Source organism: Micropterus dolomieu, linkage group LG14 (assembly GCF_021292245.1).
Source record: "Micropterus dolomieu isolate WLL.071019.BEF.003 ecotype Adirondacks linkage group LG14, ASM2129224v1, whole genome shotgun sequence".
NCBI lineage: Eukaryota > Metazoa > Chordata > Actinopteri > Centrarchiformes > Centrarchidae > Micropterus > Micropterus dolomieu.
The window spans coordinates 2308325-2328692 of NC_060163.1; the positions used below are offsets into that span (position 1 = coordinate 2308325).

The following is a 20368-nucleotide window of genomic DNA, read 5'->3' on the forward strand; positions in this document are numbered from 1 at the left end:
CTCATTTGCTCTGACATGCACTGTGAGCTGTAAGGTCTTATATAGACAGGTGTGTGGCTTTCCTAATCAAGTCCAATCAGTATAATCAAACACAGCTGGACTCAAATGAAGGTGTAGAACCATCTCAAGGATGATCAGAAGAAATAGACAGTTAGACAGAGTTAAATATGAGTGTCACGGCAAAGGGTCTGAATACTTATGACCATGTGATATTTCAGTTTTTCTTTTTTAATAAATTTGCAAAAATTTCTACATTTCTGTTTTTTTCTGTCAAGATGGGGTGCTGAGTGTACATTACTGAGAAATAAAATGAACTTTTTTGATTTTTGGAAAATGGCTGCAATGAAACAAAGAGTGAAAAATTTAAAGGGGTCTGAATACTTTCCGTACCCACTGTATATGTTATTATTATTTTTCTTTTATAAGCTGTGTGCAAGTGTGTTCTGTTTTCTTTTGTTTGCTATGATTGACTGCCACTTCATCCTCTCTTTTTAGGGCCAGATAACATACCTGGTGTTTGGAAAGCAGACTGATCAGAGAGTCTCGGAGGGGGTAGTTAGTCTCAGCACCAGCTGACAGAGGGGGTTCTTTTGAGCTTTGGAGCTTTGGTTGTCGAGGGGGGCTGATTTAAGGAATGACAGGAATTTTCTAATATGTCCAGCTGTTGCAGTAGTCCTTGGTCAGAAGGAGACATTAGAACAAGGTCATCAGATTTTATTCACTTCAATGCTGCACCGTACACCGTGCTTAATGCTGTCTGGACCACAAGCTTTACTTGGCCGGAGAGATTTTGCCTGTGTGCTCAGTTCTTCACAAATCTGACCTGTATTTGGTCATCAGCAGTCACAAAACAACCTGATGGTGTTTTTATTGTAGCTGGTGATTTTAATCAAGTGGACCTTAGAACTGTTTTACTTAAATTCCACTAACATGTCCACACCCTCACCAGGGGAAGCAATACCCTGGACCATGTTTACACGAACATTTCTGGCAGCTACAAAGCCCTTCTGCGTCCCCATTTTGGTTTGTTAGACCATATTTCTCTGCTTCTCCTGACCACTTACACACGACTGATTAAAATGGTCAAACCAACAGTAAAATCAGTCAAAGTGTGGATAGATGAGGCTACAGCAGCCTACAGGACTGTTTTGACTATTCACCCTGCTGCCATCTGGAAAGAGATATAGAAGTGTCTGTTGTTGTAGCACCAGATTGCAGAGCAGCTTTTTCCCCCAGGCTATGAGGCTCTTAAATTCAAATTCATCCTCAGCACTGCCTCATGTAAAATAGTTTTATTTCTATGACTTGTTATTTATCTAGTGTATATAATTTTTATCTCTTTATACAGCCCTGTCTTGTAAAAGGATAAATCTACCTTGTAAACAGGAGACTGACCAGACACATGGTGTTCCCCTGTGGGTCGATGGCATCAGGTTCAATTCCTGTTCGTCCATTCAGATCTCCAGTTAGAAGCATGTATCCCTGAGCCTGGAAATAGGTGATTTCTGAGTGGAGAGTTTCATAAATGTCTTCTGTTGAATCTACTGGGGGTATATAAATTACACAAAGATATAGATCTCTATCAGTTATGCTCAGGCTTTGTTGTAATCTCAACCAAATGTGGGATTTATCCTATTTCATCTCACAGCAGAGATCTCCTTTGTACCATTTGAAGATCCCCCCAATGTTAAACCCTTTTTATTTTTATGGAGGGCTCTTCAACTCAAGGGTTCAGGAGCGGAGACCCTGAATAATCCAGCAGCTTATATGAAACAAACACAATGAAAACAATCAGAATTATAGCTGCTGTGCAGCATAGTGAGTCAAGCCAGGCATTTTCTGGAGGAGGAAGATGAAAAAAGGAAGAAGAGAAGGACCAATGAGAATTACAGTGTGTCAGCAGAACTGTCTGGACCAAAATTAACATTAAACCTTGAAGTCAAGTCTTTAATCCACACCGCACAATGCGTGGGTAGGCATTAGCATGTTTATTTTGCATTACCTAGGGCTCAAACTCACAACCTTAAACTCTAAGGGCAAGTCATGATCTTGTTGAACAGCCTGCCAAGTGAGGAACCATGTAAAGGCAAATTTCAAACTAGTGTCACAATTCAGTTATGAAGACACCATTCTGAGAATTGGTGTACTTCATCTAGACAAGATAGATGTCTGTAATTTATTTTATTTTATCAACTTTATTTTTTGTAATTACCTAGGAGAAAATAGTTGCACAGAACTAAACAGACAAATCACCACTGAAAATGCAAGACAGCTCAAATGTTATTGGTACAGCAGGTAGATTTTTGTGAAGGGATACTTTCCATGAGTACCATAGTCCCAGGAAGAGAGAGATGCATATAAAGACAAAACCAACAGGGCATCAAGTCAGGATCACCTCCAATCGCGATCCATCTAGTCCTAATAGGGAACACAGATGACTGCTGTCTTATAACATCCATTTAGCAAATACACATAGCAACTCAGTGTGAGCCCATTGCACAAATAAATCACAAAACGGGGGTGTGAAGAAATTGAAAATATAATAATAGTAGTAGACCATAACCAACTAGGCCACAATACAAGGTTTTTCCATTCCTTCTATTTAAGGCGTACATATTTGCACAAAGACGCGAGAGACGAACAGCAATGGCGACAAGACCTCTCCGTAGGTCGGGCAGGAGGCCGGCAACGACCCAAAAACCACTTAGGCAGTCAGCGGTGCAGGTGAGACCTCATCAGAGGTAGGGCCCGGATTGGAGACCAGCAGGAAGCAGCAGGACAGGGAACCAGAGACAGGGCTGCCGGGCTGAGGACAGACGACTGGACAGCCAGGCTATGGACAGGCGACTGGACAGGTGGCCTGGAGGTCAACAGCTGGGTTGCTGGGCTGGAGGCCGGCGTCCACTGGAAGCCAAACCAATGAGGGGCTGCTGCTGCACACCAGAGTCTGATATGAGCAGCAACTCAACAAGGCAGGCAGCTGCTGCACACAGTCCGGGGTTTGCACTTACTACGATACAAAGGGAGGCGGTCCAGGAAACAGAAGATATGCACCAAACAAGAAATAAACAGAGCTTCAAGGTGAATGAAACTAGAACTTCAAAACCAAAAGACCTTTCGAATTCCACTGTGTAAACCTCAAATCCAGTAGTGCTTAAAATGCTTATCATATGCCACCCATCTTAAAAGCTAAGCATTTCTCTCCGGTTTCAGATTTTTACATTCTTTATACCAGATATTGAGAGGAACCATTGTCCGTGACTTAATTTATCTGAATGCATCATCTTAGATAGCACTGTGGCCTCACAGCAAGAAGGTCCCGGCCTTTCTGTGTGGAGTTTGCATGTTCTCCCCGTGTCTGCGTGGGTTCCCTCCGGGTGCTCCGGCTTCCTCCCATCGTCCAAAGACATGAGGACTAAGTTGATTTGTGACCCTAAATTGAACTTAGGTGTGAGTGTGAGTGGTTTTTTGTCTATGTGTGGCCCTGTGATGGACTGGCGACCTGTCTAGGGTGTACACCACCTTTCGCTCGATGTCAGCTGGGATTGGCTCCAGCCCCCCACGACCCTGTACGCAGGATAAGCGGTTGACGATGGATGGATGGATGGATGGATGGCATCATCTTAGAATTTTTCTCACACAAAATGGATTGAAGTATGAAATCCAGTTGACTTTATTCTAGTTCTTTTCATTTAGCATTATAATCTTCATTGCACCAGCAGACCATGTATTCTAATTGTGCTGTTTTATAGTAATCTTCCAGGAACAGAAGAGATATTCCTCCCTTTTCTTTTGCTAACTGTGGTGTTTTGAGTCGCACCCTTGGTCTCTATGTCTGTCGGAGTTTCTCTCAGATCGGATCCTGGCAGAGGGGTCAAGGCACTCTGATTCTTCGGCAGCAGCAAGAGGAAAACAGCCAGGTCAACTTTAAATTTGTTAAGAACACAGCGGTGATACTTTTCTCAATCAAGCATTGGGGTTCTGTCTTTGTTGTGAGCAATGATCTCTTCTTAGGATCCAAAAGTATGTTTGTCACTCAAAAATAAAAGAAAGACAAAGAATACAGTCTGTCCTTATCTGGTGAGTTGGTTCTGGAAACAGGAAATAAACAATAAACGTTGAAAAGTGGGTTACCAACGGATGGCCACAAGCAGAATGCATGCACCCTATTTATGCACTCAGTGAGGGCACGGCTACACTCCGATGTCCTGTGAGATTTAGCAAAAGGAGACCCTTGTGAAAAGTCTAGAGCTGACCCCGAATAGTCGAAGATTCAATGCTTCAATGGGTGGAGCCTGATTCGACTGTCAATCTCACAGTCGAGGCTTTGCAGCCGGCGTTATGATCATACCATTTTGTCTATATTGGGGTGCTCAACGTGTGATTTTACATAGAAAATGTGAAAAGAAAGAAGCTTTTAATAAATGTTTTAAAGTGCGTGAATAAATCCAAAATTGTAACCCTAACCCTTAGGGGGTCAGTGCATGTGTGTGGAGTGTATGTGTCTGTATCGTCAGTATGTGTGTAAAGTTAGTGGCAGAAGAGCAACACTTGATGCTGAGACGGAGCCCCACCTTTGCCGGTGTTGCACCACTGATGAACCACACAAAGAATATTAGGGGAGAGCAGGGTGAGTTGAGCCAGTTTTTACTTGAGGTGTCTTTAAAGTGAGGACATGACAGTAAGGTCTCCAACTAAAATGGACTCTTTTGGGGGTCGGGAACATCAATGTTATTTAATCAGGCAAACTGAAACCCCAGGTCCCAACATTTAATTGCATTTAGTAGTGAAACATCGCAGCTATGTCTCCTTGTTGTTTCATATCAATGTATCGCTTTAAAGCCATCCTGTTGATCTTCATGTCGCGTGCCTCCTGATGTATGGACTTCCCATTTTTGAGTATCTCCCACTATGTCCAAATCTACAAGGGGAGTTGAAGCCTGTATTTCTTCCATTTATGGAAGCATGACATGATGGTTGCTGTCTAAAATGCATAATTTCACATCATTTCGGTGATGCATAAAAATGCAGTGTCTGAGCGTTGTTGTTTGTGTGTGGAGGCTGCATGTAGGCTTTTCAGTTTCTTGCAGGCCTCTTGCCGTTTGTTCATCCTTTTAATTATATCATAGGTTTTCCCTACACTCTTTTTAATTAATTCAGAAACAGACCATTATGCCAATCTGAGTCAAATGCTTTTTTGAAATCTACAACAACATGTTTTTTATGTACGCTTCCCAAAGCGACACAGTGTTTCCTAAATTAGCGCCCCTGCTGGTGGCGTTTGTCCATGCCACATATGACACATATGAGTGTTAACTACATTACGTAAAGCACGTGGCGTACCTTAAATGACATTAAACACGTGGTTTGACCTGTGAAACGGTTGCAGTTTGGTTGGGTTTAGGCAACAAAAACCACTTGGTTAGATTTAGGAAAATGTAAATTACGGAAGTCATGTGATGGAAGTTACAAAAGCCAGGTGACGGAAGTCAGTAATGCAATTTTAGTTAAAACTCAAAATAACTAAACAAAATAACTTTTACTTGGTTTCACATGGGACTTGAACGGCGTTTTACTGAGTGAGTCTGGGGTTTGACCCATCCGATTACCACACCTTACCTCCTTATACGGACTTTTTGCCTATTTATAGTAAGTCACCCGACTTTGCCTTTGCTGCTAGAGGTCAATGACACAATAAACTTAAATACGGGTCCTAATAATGTGCTGCACAAACGACCTGTATTGTCATTTTATTGGTGAGAAGAGTCTCATGAAATATGTTGTCAATACCCTGTACAGCCTGATACAGGACACTTTTACTATGGGGATATGAGGTGTAAAGAAACGGGTCTAACTGAGACTGAATTGTTTGATGTCTGATTGCTTTCTGCTTTGTTTTACATATTTCACTTACTGGGTTCTGCTACAGGAGGATCTGTTACTGCTTTTCTAATGTAGAGTGTCATTTTACAATCAAGTAAGGGTGTTAGGAAGCTGACTGTGAATGCTCTCAGACAGAAGGGGTCTAGATCTGTAATGCTATAATCTGCTGTGCTACTGCCAAGAGGGGAGCTGTCTGTGTGGTGACCAAAGGAGTCCCCTCAAAACCAACCGTTTGTTGATGTACAGACCCAGTGTTCTGCATCGCTGCAGTAGTCGGGGGCCTGATTTCGTTGACAGTTTTGTCAAAGTTGTTCCTGTGGTGATGTGGAGGGAGGGGAAAGTGGATTGTCTCCATGTGGGTTAATAGAATCTGGTTCTATACCTGTGCTGGCATTAAGGTCTCTGCAGATCAGTACGCTTCTCTGGGCCTGGTAGTGATCGATCTAATCTTCAGGAACGCAGGAGCGATTTTCATTATAATAAGGGGATTCTGATGCAGACATGAATATGTCTTTGAGCCAAATTGAGTGTACAAGGTCTGGCTTGTACCTTAATCCCTGCCCTGGATTAACTCCTTTCAGTTTGGTGGATGGGAACACACTATCTCTGTAGGCTAAGGGACAACCAGTGGAAATGTCTCGTCTGCTCCAAGTCTCCTGCAAACCAAACACATCTGGATCCCCTAACTCTCTGGTGAAGTCTTCCAACATAAAAATAACAAATTCTTCAAAGGTTTCAAAATCCCCTCTTTCTCTGCCTCTTTCTGCTTCTACAGGTACGTTGCAGCAGTTGATTTCAGATACGATGGTCCGCTGGGCACAGGAGTCAGTTATTGAGGATCCAGAGCTGGTCAGAGCCATGTTCGTCCTGCTGCACCGCCAGTATGATGGCATTGGAGGACAGGTTTGTTTGTGTCTATGTGTGTTCCTTTCAACAGAGACTGCATAACATTGAAATCTCTGTTTACATTAGAATATAACAGATGGTGTGGCCTAATGGTTTTGCTTAGCAACCTGTGTTCCTCCCCTTTCCTGTATATCTCTACTGGCTATCAAATCAAGGCAAAATACCAAAAAAAAGACAAATGTGTTTTTTAGTTATGTGTCTGCCATTGCTCACTACGGCAGAAGCAGCCTTACTATTTGTGTGGCTTCATATACAGTCTCAAGCCAAAGAATGTTCATAGGAAACGCCAACTGTTTGACCATTCAAACACAACTAGAAGATATTTAATTGAATATATGTACATGTACATATACAATTGTACATAATCCTCAATATTTCTGTAAATACCTGTACTGTATCATTTCTACCATACCAGTCAATTCTTTGGTGTGTAAATACAGTTTACTTTACAGTAAAAGTAACAGTTGTTAAATGAATAAGATGTTGTTATGCAAACTGTACAGCTTGGAGCAAAATAAAGGATTACAGAAAAGCATAGTAAAGAAGGGGACTCAGCTCTATTATACTGTCTCTCTTCACATGTGAGAAGTAATAACAGACTGTCCTGCTCAGTCATAAAAGAAATGTATGGACCTGTGTCTCTATCTGTCTAGGTGCGGGCTCTTCCTAAGACCTACACTATAAACTCTGTGTCGATCGAGGACACCATCAACCTGTTAGCTGCTCTGGGCCAGATCAGATCTTTGCTGAGTGTCCGCATGGGAAGAGAGGAGGAGAAACTGATGATCAGAGGGCTGGGGTGAGAACACACTGTCAGCCACATCTGTCAGCCTCCTGATTTTTTTTAATCTTTTCTTTTCTGTAGGATGTTTACTTTTTCCCTTTGGTTGACTTCCCTCTGTTTCCTGTTGTCAGGGTACAGCACAACTGGACGAATGATTACCAAGTTAATAATTACTGTACTTAATCAAAATATGTTTGTGATAATATGAATTTCTTTATCTTATGTCACTGTATGATATGTAACTGCCCTTCAGAGAACCACTACCACAAGTACAGTAGGTCTAATATCAAATTAATTAGGGCTCCAAGCCTGAAGTGGGCTGGGAACCCTATTATTTTCGTTATCGTTTTTATTATTATTATTCTTCCGTACGTTTTTGCCTAATTCTGATACTGCGGCCTAGACGGTAAGTCCTATGGACACGAAACTCACAGGGTAAGTTTAGACCCATGAGACGAGGGCAGGTAAAAACATTTGCACACTTCTACTTCTAGGGGGCGCTACAAGCAAGGTCAAAGGTTTTGCAATTCCGAATCGCTGTAAGTCCCGCGTACGAAGATATCAAAAACCTTATATCCATGCGTTCGGGGAATCGAGCTGAATCTCCTGGTATAGGCCACGCTGAAAAACCCATGTCTACATATTTGGGGGATGCTCCCGATTCATTTGGTATAGGACATGCCTCTGTGCGATGACGTTTTCCTTTAGCAAAATCGCGAAAACTGAAAAACCTAATTTGATTAACCTCTGAAGGCATAAGTCCGATCAGCACCAAACTTGGCATGGACCATCTCTGGACAAAGGTGATACAGGTTTGTGCTCCCCAGAACGATACGCGAAAAAAAATGTTTGCGCAAATCGCCAAAAACAGGAAGTGATGTTATATGTTAGGTTTGGAATGGCCGATCAACACCAAACTCGGAGCACTTTTGTGTTATGCCCCCTGATGAGCTGTGCAAAATTAGGTGTCAATCGGCCTCTAGGTGGCGTTATTATTCGTCGTATATCAAATAACGCTCCCATAGACATACATTCACTTTATATCTCCGTAACTGCAAATCCCTTTCATTTCAACCTCTGGTCGCATATTCCCCACGGCGCCCCTGAGCCACAGGAGGGCGCCTTGGTCGACTCGCATGCCCTCCGCGGGGCGAGGGGGGCGGCTGGTGCCGGGGGGCTTGGACCCCGCTTACAACTGCTTGCAGTTCTAGTTGAATTTGTGATTAATACCAGCTGCATTGCATTAATGCAGTGAAGTTATATTAAATATTGAAGGTCACAAATGATCCCTACAGAATTGAACCACACTTGTTTCAGCCTCTGAGATTTATAGCTCAGACGACTGGTCCCCAGGACTCCTCAAGCTTTGGTCTTCCTTTCAAACTGTTTGAAGAGGTTATAAAAGCAGACCAGCAACACAAATTCAACCTAATTATTAACCTAATGTGAAACCACTGCTGAGAATCTAACAAAAGTTCCGAAACAGAAGAGCAGGGGAAAGACTTTCCTGGGTTTATCATTATGTTACCTACAGCAGTCCACTGACTGGATCACAACACAGAAGTAATAACACAGTTGAATAAGACATGTAGATAGTAAACAAGACGACGTAGAACTTGTCTTTAGGAAATGAAAGACTAACTTGTTTTGTACCACCGGACATACTTTAACTCCTCTCGTGTTGAAGAGCACGTAAGTAAACCTTAGAAATGGGTAGGTTAATAGAATTTAAAACACCCAGAGTTGATCTTATAATTGTAATAGTTGTTTGTGATATACTATATGAGAGCCATACCTGATGAGAGCACTGATGAATACAGCAGCATTTAATCTCCACTAAGCTTTTCACCCGCCCCTCTTCCTCTGCAGTGATATCATGAACAACAAGGTGTTCTACCAACATCCTAACCTGATGAGAGCTCTGGGGATGCATGAGACCGTCATGGAGGTCATGGTCAATGTACTCAGTGGTGGAGACTCCAAGGTATGAAGCATATATAAGCTGGAGAGCCAGAACATAGGCTTAAGTACTGAGGCTGGATCAGGATATCGATGAAAGGACCAGGAGCAGCTTAAATCGATCACATCCATGTGGCTTTCTTTGGTTTTGCGTAGATGTGCTGTATCTCTTTTTAGAGCAAAGACATTTAAATAAATACTTGAAGTGATAGTAAAACTTTATGGAAAATATAGAATTTATAGTGAGAAGACATTGGTGCATGATTTTTTGTACAGCAAATGATGATGTCTGTTTTTTTTGCAGGAAATCACCTTTCCTAAAATGGTGGCCAACTGCTGTCGATTTCTCTGCTACTTCTGTCGAATCAGCCGTCAGAACCAGAAAGCCATGTTTGACCATCTTAGCTACCTGCTGGAGAACAGCAGTGTCGGCCTCGGTGAGTGTGTGTGTGTGTGTTTGTGTGACTTTCTGCTGCTTCTGGGTTTGTTTTTTTAAGTCCCCCCTTCTTTAAAATGGCATAGCTAAGTTTACTGTATACAGTTCAGAGTGGAATGCACACCATGTACATACTAATTGAGCCACAACATGAATGCAAACCAGGTGTATGATTTGGTGCTGTGGGTCAATCAAGAATTGGGCATTTCTGTGAGTGCACTAGCTGTGCGCAGCAGCACTGTTGGAGTGATCGATAGGGGTATCGAAACAGTGATCAAATGGTGAGTTGGTAAATTCTTGATCTTGGAAATAGTCATTTGACAAAATAATCAAGATTTCTCCTGTGTTGTAGAAAATCTCTCCCTCTTTCACTGATTCAACACTACCTATATACACTCGACTAACTCAGTATGGAATGGTTTTACTCGTATGGCGCTTATCATTCACACACTGAGCAATATGGGATTCTTTAACACTTTGACACGTTGGCTGGAGGAGATTTTGGACACCTATGAATCATCATTTTGTGTGGGTGGTGAAGGTGCAGTGGATAATACACATGCCTTTGGTGTGAGAGACCCGGGTTAAATTCCCCACTGAGGCACATCCACCAATGTGTCACTGAGCAAGACACTTAAACCCATACTTGCTCCAGACGCATGCGACCTAACAAAAACGTCAGCTACATTAATAAATATAGTGTAATGTCATAACTGACAGTGAGTTGCACAACAGTCATAGTCTATAAAGTTTTTGTAATTTAAATAACTTTTGCAAGAGATTTTTATGTTGCTGTTAGTAAAACATGGTCATTTCACCCACTGCTCATTCTCAGAAAATGTACCTATTGTGCTGTATTCTCTTCCTCTGAAATCAATAAATACTGTTGAAGTACTCCTGTAAATAAAATGATAAATTCTTACAAAAATGATATGAAATAAAAACAATCATTGTTGCACATTTTTAGAGCAAAGAACAGTCAGACTGCTGGCACAGGCAGGGTGATGCGGTGAGCGTAATCCACTAATTGTTAGTCATTCAGTAACCTAGTAGGAAGAACACAACACTTTGACTAAGCCAGATGTGTATTCAGCCTGAGCCCATGAAGTCACTACAGGTACTGGACACAAGAGGAGGAATGTGACAAACACAACTAATACATTCCTCTTATGTTTGAAAGTGATCCTCTGCTCACTCCTTCCTCACTGCATGTTCATGTGTGTTCAAAGAGAACCTGTGTGCTGTTTGCTGGAGAGAGTTTAGATACTTTGTGAAACTGACAAAAGAATATTAATGCGGCTCACAGACAACATCTGCTGTTTGAACAGTGCTGTGTATCCAACATGGCTGTGTCCAGCAAGAGACACACTACTGTTGTTTTTTTTTTTTTAAATATACTCCCCATCCTTTTACTTGTATGTGTTTTAATTATATCATCTCCTCTCCTGTCCTCAGCTTCTCCGTCCATGCGAGGATCTACTCCTCTGGATGTGGCTGCAGCATCAGTTATGGATAATAATGAATTGGCCCTGGCTTTAAGAGAGCCAGACCTGGAAAAGGTGAGGTTGACAAACATTCACACACACACACACATACACACACACACACATGCACATATATACACACACACAAAGGTAAGTCACTGTATTTCAGCAATTCAGTGTTTGCTTCATTGGAAGAATGCAGCAGAATGAAGTGTATTTAAGAGGCCTAAGGGTTATAATGTTAATTTTTTTTATTAAAACTGTCCTAGAGAGGTGTTGAGTCAATGGTTCATGGTCATTTTGAAGGTGCAGTCTGTGCCACCTCTGACTTGTCTTGTGTTATACTGAGAGGTGTTTCTAATATTCAGTATACACCAGTGATATTACTGTGGGTGGACTACATATTAGAAACACATCTCAGTATAATGTTGCACCTAAAGGTGTGTATAGTAATCTGGTATCTGAGGCAATATCTACAAGTAAACATATTTTAATAAGAAATGATGAATAATTATTGGATATTGTTTTGACACAAATGCACACAAATCAGTGCCCATATGAAGCACTGAAAAGTTTTTTAACATTACAAGTTAGCGAGAATTGTAGTCTACTCAAGCTCCATCAGGCATATTAAAGCAAAACACAGAGAATAGATAATATACCAGTGTGGGAGTTTTGTTTTCACTTTTATTTAAGTTGTGCTGTCCAAAGATAAACCTGTCACACTTCTAGGCACGGGTAAATTTAAAAATAAACATTTGTCAAAAGTATATTCATGCGATATAAAAAAAATTTTCTTTTCACTTTGTCTGCAGGTGGTGCAGTACCTGGCCGGCTGTGGGCTGCAGAGCTGTGTGATGCTGGTGCGTAAAGGATACCCAGACATCGGCTGGAACCCTGTGGAGGGTGAACGCTACCTCGACTTCCTGCGCTTTGCTGTCTTCTGCAACGGTGAAAATTTTAAGTTCCAATTCACAAGTACATTTTCTCATAGTCGACTATATTGCCGGTCAAGTTAGTTATTTTCAACTAGCAACTGTTGTCCCTCTTTGTCAATGTAGTATGTGTTTAACATACAGTACGATGCCATGAACACCTCTACTCTTCTGTGGCCAGGTGAAAGCGTGGAGGAGAATGCCAATGTTGTGGTGAGGCTTCTGATTCGCAGACCAGAATGTTTTGGCCCCGCCCTTCGGGGTGAAGGTGGGGATGGGTTGTTGGCAGCAATGGAGGAAGCCATTAAGATCTCTCAGGATCTCTCCAGAGATGGTCCCTCTCCTACATCTGAGAGCAGCAAGACACTGTAAGACAACATCGTCATGTCTCATTAAGTGGCTCTTAGGGTACTTACGAGATTTAAAAGCTAACATATACCTTACCTTACAGTTACACTGTGTTTCTATATTTGCTCTACTATGAGCCATGTAGTTTATTCACAGTGTAAATCAGTGCTATTGTAAAGGCCCACATGATATCTGTTCTAACCCAAACAAATGTGTTTTCAGTCCCAGGCCTGTGTATTAAAATCCACTGAAACTGTTGCACAGGAACATCCACACTGTAAGTCATTTGTTATAGGGTGGCAACCTGCAGGGCAAGTACTTCAGTTAGCAGGGCTACCAAACCTAGCCCACCGATGTCTTCCATTACCTCTATTCGCCCCATGACCTTTCATGCTGATCGTGTTGATAACACGAGTGTCCCTTCATTTCATAGAGGATGGTCTCATGTACCCTGGCTGAAGGAGATGGCTGCCTTCTACGGTGTACAGATACAATACTGCTGAGTCAGTTCACTCTGTTAGTACGTGGCTGTTGTCACACCTACAAAGCTTTAGTGTAAAAGTAACCCTCAGAAAAAACTTATTTATAATCGAATGTGTTTGAGAGAAGAGTGATCTGAACTATTTAGTAGCATCAGTGATCTGTTATTGTGAGTGTGTGTGTGTGTGCGCGTTTGTGTGTGTAGCAGTGACATGCTGGAGGAGGAGGAAGATGATACCATCCACATGGGCAATGCCATCATGACCTTCTATGCTGCTCTCATTGACCTGCTGGGCCGCTGTGCTCCGGAGATGCATGTGAGTGACAACACACTGTACACACACAAACAAACATACTCATATAGATACTCACAATACCCTAATCCATTTTCTATTAGTTGATCCACGCTGGTAAAGGTGAAGCGATACGTATCAGAGCCATTCTGAGGTCTCTGATTCCGATTGAAGACCTGGTGGGAGTCATCAGCATTCCATTCTCCATGCCCAACCTGGCTAAAGGTAAGAAGCCCCTCCTGACATGCATTAAATTGTAATCTTGATTTGAAATGATGAAAATGTGCTAACGCAAATAAAAGGCAGTAACTTGGTTCATAGTTAAATCTTGACATAAACGTGTTTCTAATGTGTGTTTATGTGTTTGCCTGGGCATACATAGATGGGTTGGTGGTGGAACCAGACATGTCAGCTGGTTTCTGTCCAGACCATAAAGCAGCCATGGTCCTGTTCCTAGACAGAGTCTACGGTATAGAGGACCAAAATTTCCTGCTACACCTGCTGGAGGTTGGGTTCTTACCTGACCTGAGGGCTGCCGCCTCTCTAGACACGGTAAGTGTAGGCTGTGTGTGTGTGGGTTGTGTGTGTGTGAGAGTGAGAGAGAGAGAGAAACTGAGCAAATAGCAATGAATCCCACTAACACCAACTGCAGTTCCTCTCAGCTCCATGAAACTTTTTGTCTATATTTAGGAGTCCAAGCTCGAGGTGGCTGGGGGCCACACATGCAAGCCAGCATGGCTCCCAGGACCAGTGGTGCTGGGAGCCCTATTCGTTCACTCAGATTTGTATTCTTCTCTTGGCAAAAGTCATACTGCTGCCCACACCATAAAACAGTCCTTCCAGTCAACAGACTGTTCAGGAGGCAGAACCCCCTCAAAGCAGCTGGGCCAGACTCTAGCCACTCCAGGAGTATTGCGGCAATATGCCAGAAATGGGGGTCCGATTTGATTTACCTCTGAGCCAGGAACAAAGTCTGTGTGAAAAGCCACAGCTGACATGCCGGTGTTGTATTACATGTAACGGTCTTTTTATAAGTCGCTGTTACTGGAGAGGTGAATCGCTATGTGAAAACACATGATAGCGGGATCATGCCACAACTGTTGGTTTAGTATGAATAAGCGAATGCTGTATAGTGGCGGATATACTCTCTGCATTTATTGCGGGATCTCTGTTCGAAAGCAGCCTCTGTCTCTCCGTCCACCCTGAAGCACTGTGCCGATCAGCTGTCTCCAGTGTTCACGAACATCTTTACCACCTTACTGACATGCCATGCTTCAGATCCTCCGCCATCATTCCAATCCCCAAAAAACCAAGGACCACAGTACTTAATGGCTACAGACCTGTCGCCCTGACCTTTGTGGTAATGAAGTCATTTGAGCGCCTTGTGTTGTCTCACCTAAAATCTATCACAGACCCACTCCTGGACCCCCTGCAGTTTGCCTACAGAGTTAACAGGTCTGTTGACGATGCAGTAAGCATAACTTCACTTTATCCTCGAGCACCTGGACTGCTTAGGAACCTATACATGGAGGCCTGCTTTCAGCTCCTGCTGCAGGACAAGCTCTTCCATGAACACCGGTCCCCCTCAAGGCTGCGTTCTTTCCCCTCTTCTCCCTGTACACCAACAGCTACACCTCCAGCCACTTGTATATCCAGCTCCTGAAGTTTGCGAATGACACCACCCTCATTGGGTCATTTCTGGTGGGGATGAGTCCAGATTGACCATCTGGTGACCTGGTGCAGTCAGGACTACTCTATGCTTCTAAGACAGTGGAGATGGTTGTGGATATCAGGGAAAACCCCGCTCCACCCATCCCCATCTCCCTGTATTACTCCACGGTTGACACTGTGGAGTCCTTCTGCTTCTGGGGTACCATCATCACCCAGAATCTTAAGTGGGAGATTAACAATAGCAACAATGATGGTGCACTTCTACACCGCCATCTTTGAGTCCATCCTCACCTCCTCCATCACCATCTTGTACGCTGCTGCCACTGCCAGGGACAAGGGCAGGCTGCAGTATGTTCGCTCTGCAAAGAAGGTGATTGGTGAGCAGGAAAGATTGTGGCTAAACCCTCCCACCCCAGACACAAACTGTTTTAGACACTCCCCTCCGCAGTCTATTAGGGAAAAAAACCCACATGCCACAGGAACATTTTCTTTCCGTCTGCAGCTGATCATCACAGTGTTTCCCATACTTTCATTTATTTGTGGCGGCCCACCACAATATCAACGCAGACCGCCACAGATTGATTTTAGATTTTTTTTTGCTAGGCCTATTTAAAATCGTATTTGATTACGCAGCACATCCTCTCGCTCGTCCCTCTCTCTCGCTCAATCTTTCTCCCTCTCCCTAATGAACACAGCTGCACAAATCTGTCCAACACAACGATGTCATTGTCTGAGACCCAGCTTAAAATAGTTATTAGCAAGCATGTAAAGAGACTAGCTAATAAGGAGAGCTAAGTTAATATTAGAAAACATCTGGGTTTTCGAGGCTAGCCTTTTGTCTTAAATCTTTGAGTTCAGCTCATCTCGAATGGGGGCAAAAAACAAAAGTGTGGCGTTTAATTTTGTTCAGTGTAGTATGTTGCACATTCACTCACCTTACATGCACGCATTCCCTGATTTGTATTTCGTGATTTAGACAATGTCCATTTTTGCCTCTTTTATTTTGCAAAGTCATGACTTATGCGAAACCTACTTTTTTGAACTCCTCCTAGACTGAGAGTCACATAGAATCCATACAGTCTTATGGTCAAAAGTTATTACATTTAGCTGACGCTTTTATCCAAAGCGACTTACAATTTCTATACATGTCAGAGGTCGCACACCTCTGGAGCAACTGGGGGTTAAGTGTCTTGCTTAGGGACACATTGCTGGATGGGTCACAGTGGGGGATTGAACCCAGGTCTCTCACACCAAAGGCATAGTCTTACCCATTGCACCATCGCCTTTTGGCGCATTTTTTTTGATGGACATGTAGAGGTTTTGTGCTCTGAACTGACAGTGATGTGACTGTGAAGCCAAGAACTGCTGTTCAAAGAAATGACAGCAGATAAAAGCAGTAACTAAATAAGTCACGGATATCCAAGCAGTATTTAGATTCTGGTGGATTGTGGCTCAGGAGGCGGAGTAGCTTCTGCGTGGAACAGGACTTTCTTTCTCAGCCTTGCTCCTCTTTAATTCCACTGCCCTATTTTCCTGTGTCTGTATTTGTGTCAGGTTGCTCTCAGTGCCACGGACATGGCGCTCGCCCTCAACAGGTATCTGTGTACAGCCGTGTTGCCTCTCCTGACTAAATGTGCTCCACTGTTTGCTGGGACGGAGCCGTTCGCCTCACTAATCGACTCCCTGCTCCACACGGTTTACCGCCTGTCCAAAGGCTGCTGCCTCACCAAGGCCCAGAGGGATGCCATAGAGGAGTGTCTGCTGGCTGTTTGTGGGTAAGACTGGAATTAAAACAGACAGTAGCAAAACACACATGTAAATCCCACAGTGTAAATTATGTATTATTAATGCTGGGGGGATAGTCAGGAATGGAATAAAAGATTCTGCCTGAGTGGTAATGATTTGGTATCTGTAAAATAAAATAAAATATGGCCCAAAAGGGCCATGTATAAGATATTTCAGGATCATGTTTTGTTAAATTTGTTGAAATTATCTTTACATCCCGACAGCAATCAATAAATCAAACACTCAGAAATATCTGTGGCTGTTGCCAGAAGCATGTGGTCCAAATGACATGATTGGCTAACCTACCTAGCTACCTACCTGCACTCTGCCCATTCACTCACTGCACATCAACATGTGTTTTGGGGCGTGGCATTGGAGGGAGACCTTAAGGGAGGGGGTGGGATTTTTTAGGTTGGCTGTCTCTTCCTGGTTCTCCAACATTGCCTACCCCAGCTTTAACTGGATTTTAGCAGATTTATGTGTTGTTCACTTCAGTTTTGAACTCACTTACTTACATCAATGAACAATGAACAGCCACAGTGTAACATTTTGAGATTAGTCAGATTAACTACATTTAGTGAGCATCACCAGCTCTTCTCATTGTCAGTGTGCCGCACTCCCCACAACTCTGGCTTTTACTTGGCTATTGCTGCTAGTCATTATTTAATTCCGCTACTCATTCATTTTCCTATTTTTATGCAGTTCTGTTGTTATATTGTATTCTTTGTCATTTGACTGTTTATCTTGTTATGTTTTGTCTTAAGATCTGATTTGTCTGCTATGTTTTTAAACTGTTTCTGTGTGGTTGAAATAACAAACAAATGTGCATTATCTTAATAATGTGCAGTAAGCTGAGGCCTTCAATGATGCAGCATCTGCTGAGGAGGCTGGTCTTTGACGTTCCTCTGCTTAATGAACACACCAAGATGCCTCTAAAGGTGAGAAATACATCACAGTTAATCAATTCAAATGCACTCTTGAAAAGAATCTGTGGGGACTATACTCTAGCACTAATATTATTAAGAATATTCATTTTATACTGCCAACCGCAATGTACACATTTAGTCATATTAGGGTATTATTTCCCTATCTTTATTTAAGAGTGTGGTCTTTCAATTTGAGAGCATGAGTTCACATTCAGATTTTGTTTTCCTCAAAACCCTGCGCTTATCTTGTTACCTCAGTTCAGTCAATATTTACAAAGAGCCAGGCAATATTCTCCACTCTAGAGTGTGTAATAGTAATATGAATTGGAAATGTTTATTTGATTGTCTATAATTGAAGTTACAATCTTCAGCACATTCACAAAATGTATTTATTCTAATCCATTTGTCAACAACAACAACACACTCCTTTGTTTACAAGTGCACTTTCTGATCTCAGATTTGAACATTTATTGGATCATGGACAAGTGATCTTGCACTTTGAATGTATGCCATGGACTGCACTTGTTTAATGAAAATGGCTCTTAAATTCAGCAGACGGTTGATGAATGCCCTCTTGACTTTCTCCAGCTGTTGACCAATCACTATGAGCGTTGTTGGAAGTACTACTGCCTGGCTGGAGGCTGGGGCAACTTTGGAGCTGCATCAGATGAAGAGCTTCACCTCTCCAGGAAACTGTTCTGGGGAATATTTGATGCCCTGTCACGCAAGGTGAGGCTCTAGTTTAGGACTCTTTTTGAAGAACATTAAATGAAAACTTAATTGGTGATAAACAAGTAAGTAAATGTAAATCCAGAGGTGCTCACAGCTTTTTGTTGCACTTCCATAAAGTTGATGGACTCACAAGAGACAGATTTATTAAATACTTTATCAAAGCAATAGAGGTTAAGATATCATGATCTTTAGGTCAAGCGGCGTGGGTCCAGCTTTGTAAATCGGGCTTTTCCTTATAAATGTATTCTCTCTCACCCCAAGCTGTGATAACCCTGATGACATCACTATGACAACATCAGGGTTAATTTTTATTTTCTTACCTTTGACGAAGCTCCTCCAGAGACACAGAAGACATTATACAACTGTTTTAACAAGCTGAGTGGTACCCCCCATGACAAGTAAACTGAACGGTGTTGGTAGAGTTTCCTTTTAAGTAATTTATGAAATTTGTGTCAAGTAGGGCTGAGGATTCATTGAAAATACATTGATTTGCATAACATGCGTCAGCACATTGCAATTAAATGCTTAAAGGGGTTAAAGGTTCAGTGTGTAAGTTTTAGTGGCATCTAGTGGTGAGGGTTGTGAATTGCAATCGGTGGCTCATGGTGCATTCACGTGCTCCTAGGATGGTCCCATTTCCCGAATTGTGAATTCGGTCTTATGACTACAGTGTGTGTTCATGTGCTTTTAAGTCAGAATGTGGAATCAACATGGATGCTACTACAAAGATGTTTTGGATTAGCATTATCAGAGCATATAAAAAACACGCAGACTTCTAGTTCACTCTACATGGACAGCAAACTAACCATTATAAACTTATAAGAAATTACATGTTTGCAAAATATGTATGTGCGATACGTGATTTTGCACAAATCAAAGTTCTATATACTTCTTTATGTCCCATGTACACTTTATTTTTCTTTTTGCAATAAAGATTTAAGGAGGAAAAAAACACTCCACATGACATCACATGAATGCACCACTACTAGTTACTTCTTCTCCTTCTCTGTACGTATTCAACGTAATGACGAAACAAGCTCTGAAGAGCCGTTAGTCCAAATGGGCTACTGTAGAAACATGATGGTGCAACATGGTGACATCCATGTAAGAGGAGCTGCGGTGTACAGGTGCTGGTCATATAATTAGAATATCATCAAAAAGTTGATTGTGAATAAAAGTGAACAAGCAATAGGAATAACCGCACCCTGGAGAGGATTGTGAAACAAAACCCATTCAAAAATGTGGGGTAGATTCACAAAGAGTAGACTGCAGCTGGAGTCAGTGCTTCAACAACCACCACTTACAGACGTATGCAAGACATGGGTTTCAGCTGTCGCATTCCTTGTGTCAAGCCACTCTTGAACAAGACACAGTGTCAGAAGCGTCTCGCCTGGGCTAAAGACAAAAAGGACTGGACTGCTGCTGAGAGGTCCAAAGTTATGTTCTCTGATGAAAGTAAATTTTGCATTTCCTTTGGAAATCAAGGTCCCAGAGTCTGGAGGAAGAGAGGAGAGGCACAGAATCCACGTTGCTTGAAGTCCAGTGTAAAGTTTCCACAGTCAGTGATGGTTTGGGGTGCCATGTCATCTGCTGGTGTTGGTCCACTGTGTTTTCTGAGGTCCAAGGTCAACGCAGCCGTCTACCAGGAAGTTTTAGAGCACTTCATGCTTCCTGCTGCTGACCAACTTTATGGAGATGCAGATTTCATTTCCCAACAGGACTTGGCACCTGCACACAGTGCCAAAG

General features: G+C 42.4%; 1 protein-coding gene across 1 annotated transcript in view; it reads left to right on the forward strand.

Moving 5' to 3' along the window:
- The window catches only part of ryr2a (ryanodine receptor 2a (cardiac)), a 195588-nt gene that overhangs the window by 96980 nt on the left and 78240 nt on the right, over window positions 1-20368 (forward strand). Inside the window, exons 43-55 of the mRNA XM_046068849.1 lie at window positions 6659-6786; window positions 7443-7588; window positions 9443-9557; window positions 9837-9969; window positions 11424-11527; window positions 12268-12403; window positions 12569-12755; window positions 13421-13532; window positions 13613-13733; window positions 13891-14060; window positions 16734-16954; window positions 17812-17902; window positions 18479-18619. Of these exons, the coding sequence (XP_045924805.1) occupies window positions 6659-6786; window positions 7443-7588; window positions 9443-9557; window positions 9837-9969; window positions 11424-11527; window positions 12268-12403; window positions 12569-12755; window positions 13421-13532; window positions 13613-13733; window positions 13891-14060; window positions 16734-16954; window positions 17812-17902; window positions 18479-18619 (1805 nt within the window). The remainder of the gene's footprint in view (window positions 1-6658; window positions 6787-7442; window positions 7589-9442; window positions 9558-9836; window positions 9970-11423; window positions 11528-12267; window positions 12404-12568; window positions 12756-13420; window positions 13533-13612; window positions 13734-13890; window positions 14061-16733; window positions 16955-17811; window positions 17903-18478; window positions 18620-20368) is intronic.